Genomic DNA, 13,890 nt, shown 5'->3' with positions numbered 1-13,890 from the left:
GCGTTGTCAAAGATGCTGTCTTTCGGATGACATGTTAAAGTGAGGCCCCTTCTCCCATCTCTGGTGGAAGTAAAAGATCCCCTGACACCACTTTGAAGAAGAGCAAGGGAATTCTCCCCAGTGACCTGGCCAATATTTATCCCTCAATTGATATCGGTTTGAAATAAAAAAGCAGATTATCTGTGCATTATCATATTGCTGTGTGTGGGAGCTTGCTCTGCACAAATTAGCTGCTGCATTTCCTACATTACAACAGTGACTACACTTCAAAAGTACGTCATTGGCTTCGTATTGCTTTGGAACGCCCTAAAGTTCTGAAAGGCTCTAAATAGACACCCATCTTTTTTTAACCCATCACAAGAGCTGTTTGTATCAGCCTTTAGGGAATGGTAATTTAGGGTTCCACACCAACCTCTGGTTTGTGTGTGTGTGTGAAGTGTCAGTCACAGCACTGTTGTAAATTCTGTTCTTGTTTTCCATCTCAGGCAAAATGTGAGCCCAAAACCACAATGGCAAAACCCAAGAATAACAACAGCAACTGCAAAAATCTCTCAACTGATGAAAAATCAAAGGTTACTGCTGGTGAAGAATGCAGAGCTGAAGAGCAAGCGTTCCTCGTCACTCTTTACAAGTACATGAAAGAAAGAAATACTCCAATAGAAAGGATACCGTACCTCGGATTTAAACAAAGTAAGTGTCGCCTCGCTCCTTTTATGGCATTTTAAAAGTTAAGAATTTCTAACATTCTGTGGAAAATCTATTTCATACCATTGAATGTACTGACCTAATAGTGACTGTAGAAAAGAAGAGGCTGAATTTTATGGTGGTGGTAAAAACCCTAGGGCCAAAAGGTGGGGGAGTGGTGGGCAGCGGGGGTGTGGAGAGGCAACTGCACTTGGTCCTGCAGAATCAGGGGCCGCATCTTGGTGGTGACCATAAAGTGTCTGCAGCTGGGACTGCTATCCCTGTTTAACCAGGAGCAGTGACCACACCTGGGGCTACACCTGGAGGATGAGGGCACATGGATGGATATGTACCTCAAAGTCAGGTATGTAGGGGCTGGGGGCAGGTTGTCAGTTAGGCAGGTCCTGGGTCACTGGGAAGTGGGGCTGGGTTGAAGAGGATAGGCAGTGCCCTTGCCACCAGGGGTGGCCGTTGCTGCCAGGGAGGCAGAATGAGGCCCTCAATCGGCCACTTGAGAGGGGTTCCGAGCGGGAGGGCCCATCTGTCACCCATCATCCTGCCACTGGCAAAAAGGCATGGTGGCGGGAAGATGGTGGGCACTCCACCTGCCGACTTCCCTTGCCATCTTGCCAGCCTTCCTGCCTCCCAATCTGCCCCCAAACAGCTGGTAAAATTCAGCTCATGGGTGACAAGTGGATCAGCTCTGCATTATATAATTAATTTAAAGATTATTTTGAGGCAGGAGCAGGCAATTGTCAGGCAGGATGATATTGCAATAAATATAGTGTGATGAGGGTTTGCATTAGTTTCTAGGTTTATTGTTATATGATTCAACCTCGAATTCTAACGAAGGCTGTCCTGGTGTACAATCATAAATGGTTGCTTTTTCATCTCTCTGAGGGGTGGGTTATGGGGAAGTCCAACAATCCAGGCGTTTCTCTATTCTTCTGCCAGTTAATGTTCTAAAACGCGATGTTTCTGCTACTGATGAAATGACTGACTATAAATCGCTGACAGAGAAGAGTTTGGAGAAAGGAGATTCTCCTGGCAATAAGCTCATGGAAAACGTAGAAAAACATTTGCCAATAAGGAGTGAGTGCGGTATAAAGTGTTGACAGGATTGCTCCCTGTGTTTAGTTTTTATCTGACAACTGCTACTGCTTCAGTAAGAGAAGTGACAACCCTCAGTGGAAGTCTGGGGTAATGGCTGGAGTGCCTCCACTATGAAAAATGCAGATTGGTGCTCATTAAGACCTTGTTAAAGGGAACTCATGGGAAGTGCATGCAGAATTACACAGCTATCCCCAAAGTGCTTCAGTTCAATCAGCGTAAAAATAATCGCCCCAGCTGTGACAGGAATGCGTAAGGCAGCGACACTCTGTCTCACTGTGGTCGTTGCTGGCCCCTTGAATTCAAGGCGGGAAGCGAGGATAGCTTGGGAGCACAAAGGCCAGTCAGGGCCTCACCGTCTGCACCCAGGATTTCTCTAGGCAGTGGGCACATAGCAATAAATTGGCTTCCTGTGCATTTTGGATGCAGTGTGTGATCTACTCTTAAAAAGATTGTTCCTGCCCCCAAACAAGAGGGCGTCCACACTGCCACATGGCAGTGAATGTTACCCGTGCCCTCTGCTTTTATACCTCGGGTCCTATGCGACTCCGACAGGAGTTGGGCAGTTTGCCGTGTGCTCTTTAAGGCACTGAAGTCCTGTTGGGCCAAGCACCTGCTGGTGGTGGGAAGCCAACTAAAGGGCCTGTTAAGGGCGTTCTGCAGATGCCAACTGGAATTTTTCAGTCAGCACACGCCCCTTCCTCCCCCAATGAGGCTGAAACATGACTCGGGGATGAATGCGGCCTCCTGGTGTGGGGAGGGGGGTGGAGCAGCATCCACCCAGCTAAGAAACCCACAGCACCCTTTCCGCACCCCTGCATCCACCACAGCCATAGGGCCACAGCTGCAGCCTCTTTGAGTTTAAAAACTTGTAAGAGGACTTCAGCGGACACCTCCATTGAGATGTTCTCCCCTTCCCTCCCTCTCACCCTCCCTACATCAGCAACTCCCAGCTCTGACAATGGGGCTGTTGGTCAGTGCTGGAAGGCCCCCTGTGGGTCCTCCAGGAGCACGATCGCCATCCTTAATTGGACAGGGCTTCCAGAAGTGGCTGGGCTGCCGCCTTGAAAATCACCCTCTGGGTCCTGACGCTGGCATGAATAGGTTCCCGACCTGCATTTCCTCCCAGTCGTGGCATCAATCCAGCCCCTAGTCTCTGGATTCCTAGTCCAGTTACATAACCACTGCACTATCATGTCTGTAGGTAACATCTTGTACAGACTTCAGTACAATGGTGAGTCTGTAGAACTTACAATAAAAATAGGTTATTAACCCGAGATGCAAAATTGGCTGTGGAAGTTATTTTTGTGCAGAGGACCTTTTTTTTAGATCACCCTGAATGCCTCTTTTAAACTGAAGTGAAGATGTAAATTGCAATTTATTTTATATCTCAACTGTGAAGGCTCTAAAAGGTGTTACTAGAAGAGCTAGTACTATTAAAGTCCTGAGAGTCACCTCAGGGCACTCAGTAACTGTGCAAGAGCATTCATATGCTGTACTCTAGGCTTTATGTAGATGTTACATAATGGGAATCAAGTGAGTCTTAAGATCATAAATACAATTAAAAAATGCCTTCAGAGCACTCTCTCAAATTACACGGACATCGTTTTTAATTTAGCAGTCAGTAATATAATCTAGAATACAAGTGCTTTGTAATATGCAGGAACTGTTTGAAACATTTAAATAATTGTCTGTTTATTTATGTACTTCTGTATTTCTCAACCCAATGCCTTGCTAACTTTATTAAGAAGTCATTCACTTAGGCACTATTCCCCTTTCCTTGAGAACTCCCCATGAAATCAAGCCTCTCGTCAAAAAGCTAACACCCAACTTCTTCCAATTACTGTCCATATTTAGTAACCTTTCCACTGTTCAGCTCCTCACTCCTCCCCGGCTGCCCTCACAATCCCCTAGTTGAATCCTCAGTCACTACTACATTGAGGGAGCCCAGGCCAAAGCCACCAAAAACACTTGTAACTGAGAGCAGCAAATTATCTTTCCTTGTTCTCCTTAGCTTGTCTGTAACTTTCAACATAGTTAGCTACTCTGTTGTCCCTGAGCACCCTGCCCCACCACCTCCTTCCCCCACAACACCTCTTTGTCCAACTCCTTGGTGCAGTCCTCCCAAATTGTTCCAAAGCATCCAGCACGTTTCCCTGCAGTGGTCTCCTGCTCTTGTCCCAGGGTAGTCGATGTGCAGTCTACCTGAAAGTTTGATCCTTCTCCCCTTTCTATCCCTCGTTTACTATCTGCCTCTCAGTACAGGTGTGGGACCAGTTTCCATTTTGTTTCTGTGACACACAGGTCTATCTCTCCACCATTGGAATCAAAGCTCACCAGTACAATAAAAGAAATCAGCTATATGAAGCTAACATCTTCAGAGCTCTTTTATACACCCTCTAAAATTACGTGTACATCCTTCCTTTCTAATTTAACAGTTGGTAATATCTATAATACAAGTACTATGTCATATATTGTCATTGAGCAGATTGGGAATGAGCTAGGACTTTTTTTTAATAATAATGGTATTTTATTCAAAAAACATGTATGCAACCCAAAGGCTGAATTGCAGCGTGATACTGCAAAGGCTATGGGCCCTGACAATTTTCAGCAATAGTGCTGAAAACTTGTGCTCCAGAACTTGCTGCGCCACTAGCCAAGTTGTTCCAGTGCAGCTACAACACTGGCATCTACCCGGCTCTGTAAAAAATTGCTCAGGTATGTCCTGTCCACAAAAAGCAGGACAAATCCAACCTGGCCAATTACCGCCCCATCAGCCTACTCTCGATCATCAGCAAAGTGATAAAAGGGGTCATCAACAATGCTATCAAGCTACACTTACTCACCAATAACCTGCTCACTACGCCCAAGTTTGGGTCACTCAGCTCCTGACTTCATTACAGCCTTGGTTCAAACATGGACAAAAGAGCTGAACTCCCGAGGTGAGGTGGGGGCGACTGCCCTTGACATCAAGGCAGCATTTGGCCGAGTGTGGCAGCCAGGAGCCCTAGCAAAACTAGAATTGGGGAAAACTCTCTGCTGGTTGGAGTCATATAAGGTCAGATGTGGGGATGTTCGCTGATGATTGCACAATGTTCAGTAGCATTCACGACTCAGATACTGAAGCAGTCCGTGTCGATATGCAGCAAGACCTGGACAACATTCGGGCTTGGGCTGATAAATGACAAGTTACATTTGCACCACACAAGTGCCAGCCAATGACTATCTCCAACAAGAAAGAATCTATCCATCACCCCTTGACATTCAATGGTATTACCATCACTGAATCCCCCACTATCAGCATCCTGGGGGTTACCATTGACCAGAACTGAGCTGGACTAGCCATATAGATACTGAGGCTACAAGACCAAATCAGATATTGACAGTTCTGTGGAGGGTAATACCTCCTGACTCCCTGAAGTCTGTCCACCATCTACAAGGCACAAGTCAGGAATGTGATGGAATACTCTCCACTTGCTTGGATGAGTGCAGCTCCAAGAACAGCACTCATAAAACTCAACATGATCCAGGACAAAACAGCCCACTTGGCACCCAATCCACCACCTAAACATTCACACCCTCCACCGCCACCCCTCAGTGGCAGCAGTGTGTGCCATCTACAAGATGCACTGCAGCAACTCTCAAGGCTTCCTCAACTGCACCATTCAAACTGATGATCTCTACCACCTAGAAAGGACAAGAGTAGCAGAGAGATGGGAATAGCACCACCTGGAAGTTCCCCTCCAAGTCATTCGCCATCCTGACTTGGGAATATATCGCTGTTCCTTCACTGTCACTGGGTCAAAATCTTGGAACTCCCTTCCTAACAGCACTGTGGGTGTACCTACACCACATGGATGCAGTGGTTCAAGAAGGCAGCTCACCACCACCTTCTCGGGCAATTAGGGATGGGCAATAAAAATGCTGGTCTAGCCAGCGACCCCCACATCTCAAGGACAAATGAATTTTTTAAAATTGCATCATCAAAAAAATTAATAAAATTCATATGAACTAAGTAATCAGGTTAAAAACATGGAAACACGTTTCCAAACATATAAAAATAGACAAATTTAGCAGGCAAAGGGAAGTTGTGGACAGGATATTAAAGACATATTGAATTCAAGTTATATTTAAATTACAAACCAAAACACCACCCCTACAGGCACTGAGTGTATAAGGACTTCATTATTTAAGGACTTCATTGAGGACCCAAACCATGAATAGGGCTACATCAGTGCCTTTCCATCGTACACCTCAGAGGGATGAATTTTCTGAGTGGATATTGGGGACACTGAAATCATGCAATTTGACCCCCACCAAAAACTCTGTCCTGACCCCATTCCTTCCTGGCGGAACCAGATGTGATTCACTATCAGTATCCTGTTCGATCCAGAGTTCAGCTTTTACCCTGCATATCCTTTTTGTTATGAAATTGCTTACTTCTCCAGAAACACCACCTAATCCTATCCCTACTTCACAACTCTCACGACCATGCAGTTCCTTAACCTTGTTTCGTTTACGTCCAAACTTAAATTCTGGGACATCCACCTCCCTAATTCCCTGGCTGGAGTCATATCTGGTACAAAGGAAGATGGCTGTGGTTGTTGGAGGTCAATCATCTCTTCCCGGTACATCATTGTAGGAGTTCCTCAGGGTAGTGTCCTAGGCCCAGCCACCTTCAGCTGCTTCAGCAATTACCTTCTATCATAAGGTCAGAAGAGGGGATGCCTCCTGATGTTTGCACAATATTCAGCACCATTCATGACTCTTCAGATGCTGAAGTATTCCATGCTCATGCAGCCAGAACTGGACAACATCCAGGCTTGGGTTGACAAGTGGCAAGTGACATTCGTGTCACATGAGTGCCAGGCAGTGACCATCTCCAACAACAGAGAATCCAATCATCTCCCCATGCCATTGAATGGCATTAGGAATTGGATTACCACTAGACAAAAGATGCATTTACATTGTTACAAAGTCAAGTGCATGCATATTGCTGGCAATTTGACTCTAGTATTAACAGAGCTTGTGAAGAGTATAGGTTATATCAAGGAATGTGGAGTGAATTGAGCAATAGAAAAATGAGGGATTGTCGTCATAAGGCAACAAACCAAAGTGAGGTGTAGTTGGGACAGTTGGATGATCCAAATATTGACTTAGCAGTTGGTTTATCTTGGTTAATGTTTGCCAAACACTCAGCAGCTTTATCTCCTGTCGTTGGCTGGCCCTGGTTTGGGTCACCTCACTACTTTGTTTTCACTGCAGTAAAAAACAATAAAACAGTACAGATGATGGTTGTTATTCATTGTAACGGGAATTATTTAATTCATTGTTGCACCTTTCTTCTTGCTGCCTGGCACTGGTGATGTAATACTTAGTGCCATGGGCACTAGGGGTGACTTTTGGGGGTACAGCTGCCCATGCCTCCATTGTAACAGATTCTTTACGGTTGTATGGGAGAGCACCGGGGCCAAAGGGGAACATAGGAAGTAGAAGCAGGAGTAGACCTTTCAGCCCCTTGAGCCTGCTGCACTATTCAATTAGATCATGGCTGATCATCTACCTCAACATCGTCTCCCCACACTATCCCCATATACCTTGATATCTTTAATATCTAGAAATCTATCAATCTCTGTCTTGAACATACTCGAGGCTGAGCCTCAACAGCCCTCTGGGTAGAGAATTCCAAAGATTCACCACCTTTTGAGTGAAGAACTTTTTCCTCATCTCACAATCTATATCAATTAGAATGTGGGGACCAAATGTAATATTTCCAAGTTCGCAGATGGCACAAAGCTGGGTGGGTATGTGTGTTGTGAGGAAGATGCAAAGCGGCTTTAAGAGGATTTGGACAGACTTAGTAAGTGGGCAAGAACATGGCAGATGGAATGTAATGTGGAAAAATGTGAGGTTGTCCACTTTGGTAGGAGGAACAGATGTGCAGAGTATTTCCTAAATCGTAAGAGATTAGAAAGTGTAGTTGTATAAAAGGATGTGGGTGTCCTCGTCAATAATCGCTGAAGGCTCACATGCAGGTGCAGAAGGCAATTGATAAGGCTAATGGCATGTTAGCATATATCGCAAGAGGATTTGAGGACAGCAGTAGAAAAGTCTTGCTTCAATTGTATAGAACTTTGGTTAGACCGCACCTGGAATACTGTGTGCAGTTTTGGTCCCCTTGCCTTAGGAAGGATATTATTGCCATAGAGGGAGTGCAACAGATGTTCACCAGACTTGATCCCGGGATGGTGGGATTGTCCTATGAAGAGAGAATGGAGAAACTGGGCCTGTATTCTCAAGAGTTTCAAAGAATGAGAGGTGATCTGAGCGAAACCTACAGAATACCTAAAAGGGATAGACAGGGTTAGATGCAGGTAAGATATTTCCTTGGTTGGGGAGCCTAGAACCAGGAGACACGATTTCACTTAGGGCTGAGATGAGGAGAAATTTTTTTACTCAGAGGTTTGTGAATCTTTGGAATTCTCCAAATAATTCTCCAATAACCCCAGAGGGCTGTGGAAGCTCAGTCACGAGTATGTTTAAAGCAGAGATTGACAGAATACCAATGACGTAAACGGATATGGGAATATTGTGGCGGGGGGAAGCATCGAGGTGGATAATCAGCAAGATCATAGTGAATGGCGGAACAGGTTCGATGGGCTGAATGCCCTACTCCTATGTTTCTCAATCCTAAATGGCCTACCTCTTATTCTGAAACTCTGCCTCCTGGTTCTAGATCTCCCAGCCCAGGGAAACGTTCCTCCTGCATCTACCCTGTCGAGCCCTGTAAGAATTTGTATGCTTCATTGAAATCGTCTCTCATTCTTCTAACTTCTAGAGAATACAGACCCAATCTCCTCAATCTTTCCTCATAGGACAATCCTATCATCCAAGGGATAGTCTGGTGAACCTTTGTCGTACTCCCTTTATGGCAGGTATATCTTTCCTTAGGTTAGGAGTCCAAAACTGCACACACTACTCCAGGTGTGGTCCCACAAGGCTCTATACAATTGCAGCAAGACTTCTTTACTCCTGTACTCAAATCCCATTGCAATAAAGACTAACATACCATTTGCCTTCCTAATTGTATGTTAGCTTCCAGTGACTCATAAACAAGGACACCCCAGGCCTTTTTGGACATCAACACTTCCCAGCCTCTCACTATTTATGAAATGCTCTGCATTTCTGTTTTTCCTACCAAAGTGGATAACTTCACATTTTCCATATTAAATTCCATCTGCCATGTTCTTGCCCACTCACTAAGCCTGTCTAAATCCCCTGAAGCCTCTTTGCATCCTCCTCACAGCTAATAATTCCCACCTAGCTTCGCGTCATCCCGTGAACTTGGAAAATTACATTTGGTCCCCACATCCAAATCATTGATATAGATTTTGAATAGCTGGGGCCCAAGCACTGATCCTTGCGGTACCTCACTAGTCACTTTATTCCTACTGTCTGTTTTCTGTCTGTTAACCAGTTCTCAATCCATGCCAAACACAAAAACAGAAACAGAAATACCTGGAAAAACTCAGCAGGTTTTGGATTTCCAGCATACGCAGTTTTTGGTTTTTTATCTCAATCCATGCCTGTTTATTACCCCTAATCCCATGAGCTCTAATTTTGCTTACTAACCTCCTGTGTGGAACCTTATCGAAAGTCTGATAATCCAAAAACACCACACCCATTGGCTCTCCCTTATCTTTTCTGCTAGTTCCATCCTCAAAAATCTCTAGCAGGTTTGTCCAACGTGATTTCCATTTCACAATTCCCTGTTGACTCTGACCAATCCTGCCATTATTTTTTTAAGTGTCCAGCTACCACATCCTTTACAATAGATTCTTGCACATTTCCTATTATTGATGTCAGACTAACAGGTCTGTAGCTCCCCCTTTTTTAAATAGTGGGGTTACATTTGCTACCTTCCAAAATTCTGGAATGGTTCCTGCAGATTGGATGATGACCACCAATGATTCCACTATCTCTACATCCACCTCTTTCAACATTCTGGGATGTAGATCATCAGGGGATTTATTAATTTTCAGTCCCATTCATTTCTCCAGTACTACCTTTTTACTAATGCTAATTTCTTTCCGTTCCTCATTCCTACTAGCCCCTTGGTTCTCTAGTATTCCTGGGAGGTTTTTTGTATCTTCCTCCATGAAGACAGACAAAAAGTATTTGTTTAGTTTCTCTGCCATTTCCTTATTCACCCCATTCACAAACATTCACTCCCTCCACCACTGACACACGTGGCAGCAGTGTACACCATCTACAAGGTGCATTGGAATTCACCAAGGCTCCTTAGACAGCACCTTCCAAACCCACAACTGCTACCATCTAAAAGGACAAGGGCAGCAGACACATGGGAAAACCGCCACCTAGAAGTTCCCCTCTAAGCCACTCATCATCCTGATTTGGAAATATATTGCCATTCTTTCACAGTCACTGGGTCAAAATCCTGGAATTCCCTCCCTAACAGCATGGTGGGTGTCCCTACACCACATGGTCTACAGCGGTTCAAGAGGGTAGTTCACCACCACCTTCTCGAGGGCAATTAGGAATGGGCAATAAATGCTGGCTTAGCCAGTGATGCCCACATCCCATGAACAAATATAAAAAAAAATTATAAATTTTCTTGTCTCTGCCTGTGGTGGGCCCACATTTGTCTTTGTTAATCTTTTCCTTTTTACATACTTGCAGAAGCTTTGATGGTCCATTTTTAATGTTTCTCACTAGTTTATTTTCATATTCTGTTTCATCTGTCTTTATCAGTTTATTGGTCCTCCTTTGTTGAATTCTAAAATGTTCCCAATCCTCAGCCTCTTTTTTTGGCACCTTTATAAGCCTCTTCCTTTGATCTAATAGAATCTTTAACTTCCCAGATTGGCTCACCTTTCCTGCAGGATTTTTGTGCTTCAGAGGAATGTAAATTTGTTGCAAACCATGTATTAATTCTTTAAATGTTAGCCATTGCCTCTCTACCGTCATACCATTTAATGTAGTTCCCCAATCTACCACAGCCAGTTTGACTCTCCATACCTTCCTAGTTTCCTTTGTTTAAATTTAAGACCCTAGTTTCGGATTGACCTACATTGCTTTCAAAATTTATGTAAAATTCTAACATATTATGGTCACTGTTTCTGAGAGGCTCCTTTTACAACGAGATTATTAATCAGCTTTTTCTCATTGCACAATGATAGATCTAAAATAGCCTGTTCTCTGGTTAGTTCCTCAACATACTGTTCTAGAAAACTGTCTTGTATACATTCCAGCAACTCTCCACCTCCGCAGATGCAAATTAGGTTTACCCAATCTATATGTAGATTGAAGTCTCCCATGTTTGCTGTATTGCCCTTGTTACATGCACCTCTAATTTCCAGATCTATACTGTGCCATACATTACCACTACTGTTTGGTGGCCTATAAACAACAACTACCAATGTTTGTTGCCCCTTGCTGTTTCTTAGCTCCACCCAAGCTGATTCTACATCTTGATTTTCCAATCTAAGATCCCCTCTCACTAATGTACTGATCTCATCCTTCATTAACAGTGCTACCCCACATCCTCTTCACCTATCTCTCCTAACGTCAAATACCCTTGAACATTCATTTCCCAGCTATGGTCACCTTGCTCATCCACCCTGCAGCCCCCACTTTTGTCCAAGAGCCTCGAACTTGTTGGATAATTGCAAGGGCTGAGGCTCCTCCAGTTTTACCTTCTCCGTCCTCATACTTGCCTCACTTGCCGCCATACTCTCCTGTGCCTGACCATGGACCAAATCAGACAACTCTATCCTAAGGAGTGTGACTGCCTCCTGGAACAAAGTGTCCAAACAAACTTGCCCCCTCTCTGACACATTGCAGTGTCTGTAACTCGGCCTCCAGCTCAGTGACTCTGAGCCGAAGTTCCTGTAGCCGCAGGTGCTTACTACAAACGTGTTTGCCTTGGATCACACTGGTGTCCATGAGCTGCCACATTCTGTAGCCACCACACAACACCTGCCCTTTATAGCATTTAATTATTTTACTAATTAAGTTTTAATTAATGTCTCTAGTCCTGCCTGTGCTTATATTCTTATTATTTCAATACATGTTCTACTTATTGAAATTCCCTAGCTAAGATAAATAGGAAATACTCACCAGCCAATCTAATAAGCTTTTACTACTATTAGTAATCTTTACTACTACTAATAAAACCTTGCAATTACTAAAGTTACCAGAGTTTTGAAAGATAAATGAGAAAAATACTTCACAACCAATCAACCACCTGTGTTTCTGTTACATCATACTTTGACTTTTCTCAGAAATCGGGCCTCGGACTCGTGGATTGGATAGCTCTTTTAGGTGCTGTCTGTCTTGGGGTCCTCCTCTCTCCACTCTTTTGGTGCTGCTGTCTGTCTCCAGCTCCTCTTCTCTCCCACTCTTTTTGAGGAAGGCTACCAATTGTCAGCAGCTATTAAAGGACTACTGGCATCCTTTGAAAGCGATGTTTGATTTTTGTTCCTTTGCTAAGGCCTCCTCTGGAAATGGCCGGTGGTGGAGAGGGGCAGATGATTCTGCAATGAATGGTGGCCCAACATGGAGGAGAGGGAGAACGAAATAAAGCAGAAGATCCACCTTGCCACAGGCCATTATGAGCTGACCCCGAGATGCTGAAACCCCGTGAAGCGCTCAACTCCCATACGTTGGGTGCAGAACAGTCTGTGGACTGCATTGTCAGCTTCTATGGGAAGCAAATGAAAGCCAGTATTTTTGTTGTTGTTGAAGAGCCATATTTCATGCAGTAAGAACTTATTCGAGATCCGTGTTACTGAATAACTTGACACTCAATGCCATGGGATGTATGTGAAACCTCTAGTCCTGGTAACCAGATTTGGATAAGGATTGTTCTCGATCCATCATTGGTGAACCCGAAACCTTGTTAGTATCCAAAGCTTGAGTTAATGTCAGTCGTGGCCCAGTTGGTATTATTCTTGCCTCTGTCAGATGATTGCAGATTTGAGCTCCACTCCAGAGACTTGAGCACCTGTCCATTGCTGTCGTGCTATACTGTTGGTGATGTTGTCTTTCCTCTAAATAGAACTCGTGGCTCTATTTTGAAGAAGAGCAGGGTAGTTCTCCATGTCGCCATGTTCTGGTCAATATTTATCCCTGAACCAGCATCACTAAAACACATGATCTGATCATGATCTCACTGCTGTTTGTTGGACCTTGCTGTATGCAAGTTGGCAGTTGTGTTTCCGCCATTATTTTAGGGATTACACTTCAAACGTACTGGAGAGATTTGTGATGTCCTGAAGCAGTAAAAGGGGCAATATAAATGCACGTCTTTGTTTCGTGTGTGAGTTCTGCCCATGGGGGCCCATGATGTTTACCTACACAGCTGTCAAAGGCAAATCTTGGACACCCTTACACTAGGCAGTTATTAAATACCCACGGGTGGCTTGATTTGTTAGCACATTGTTCTTAAAGCATTTATGTCTGTTTTTTTTATATGTAGGACAAATAGTTCACTTAATGCTGTCTCCTTGAGTTATGTAAATGAGTACAGTTGCTATTTTAAAATTTCTCCATTAATCCTTATTTTTGCACTACTTGTACTTTTAACAGTTAACCTTTGGACCATGTTTCAAGCAGCCCAAAATCTAGGAGGATATGAAGCGGTAAGTCCAACATTGCCCTTGCTAACGATTACCGCTCTGTAACTTTACCTCATTCAGCCTCGTCATTCAGCACTTTGTATAAATAAACAGTGGCTCTGACAAATTCTTAGAATGGCTGTAAGCATTCTGTATGTGTGTTTATAGAATCATTTTTTTTTTGCACAGGGGCTAGAGATTAGATCCAGATTTAGAATGGAGCAGATTTATTGTAAAACGCTATAAGTGGAAAACACATGTAACAGCTCCTCTGTCAAGGAAAAAAGTGAGCTCTGTAATTTTTTCCCATGTTGCCTCTCAAAGGGGACAATTATAAAACCAAGCCAAGAACGGAGAAAGGAATTTTTTACTTGGCTGCTTACTTGGCATCTGTTCGTTTGTAATATGGGAAAGTATTAATGGCTGCAAAGTGAGTCAGTAATGGTTGTTAAAGAAT

The 13,890-nt window shown here is 43.9% G+C and overlaps 1 protein-coding gene and 1 long non-coding RNA gene across 5 annotated transcripts in view; one reads left to right on the top strand and one right to left on the bottom strand.

Annotated features, from left to right (window-relative positions):
• arid5b (AT-rich interaction domain 5B) overlaps window positions 1-13,890 on the top strand; it is a 143,195-nt gene that overhangs the window by 92,859 nt on the left and 36,446 nt on the right. For all 4 annotated transcript variants that reach the window (XM_078565884.1, XM_078565883.1, XM_078565885.1 and 1 more), the window contains 2 exons: window positions 486-690; window positions 13,405-13,457. In XM_078565884.1, coding sequence (XP_078422010.1) covers window positions 486-690; window positions 13,405-13,457 — 258 coding nt within the window. The remainder of the gene's footprint in view (window positions 1-485; window positions 691-13,404; window positions 13,458-13,890) is intronic.
• Window positions 1-13,890, bottom strand: part of LOC144695021 (uncharacterized) — a 61,717-nt gene that overhangs the window by 25,774 nt on the left and 22,053 nt on the right. The window lies entirely within an intron of this gene.

Source organism: Cetorhinus maximus, chromosome 20, assembly GCF_964194155.1.
Source record: "Cetorhinus maximus chromosome 20, sCetMax3.hap1.1, whole genome shotgun sequence".
Classification (NCBI taxonomy): domain Eukaryota; kingdom Metazoa; phylum Chordata; class Chondrichthyes; order Lamniformes; family Cetorhinidae; genus Cetorhinus; species Cetorhinus maximus.
Note: the sequence above shows the minus strand (reverse complement) of the source record. Positions and strands in the feature narration are given on the sequence as shown.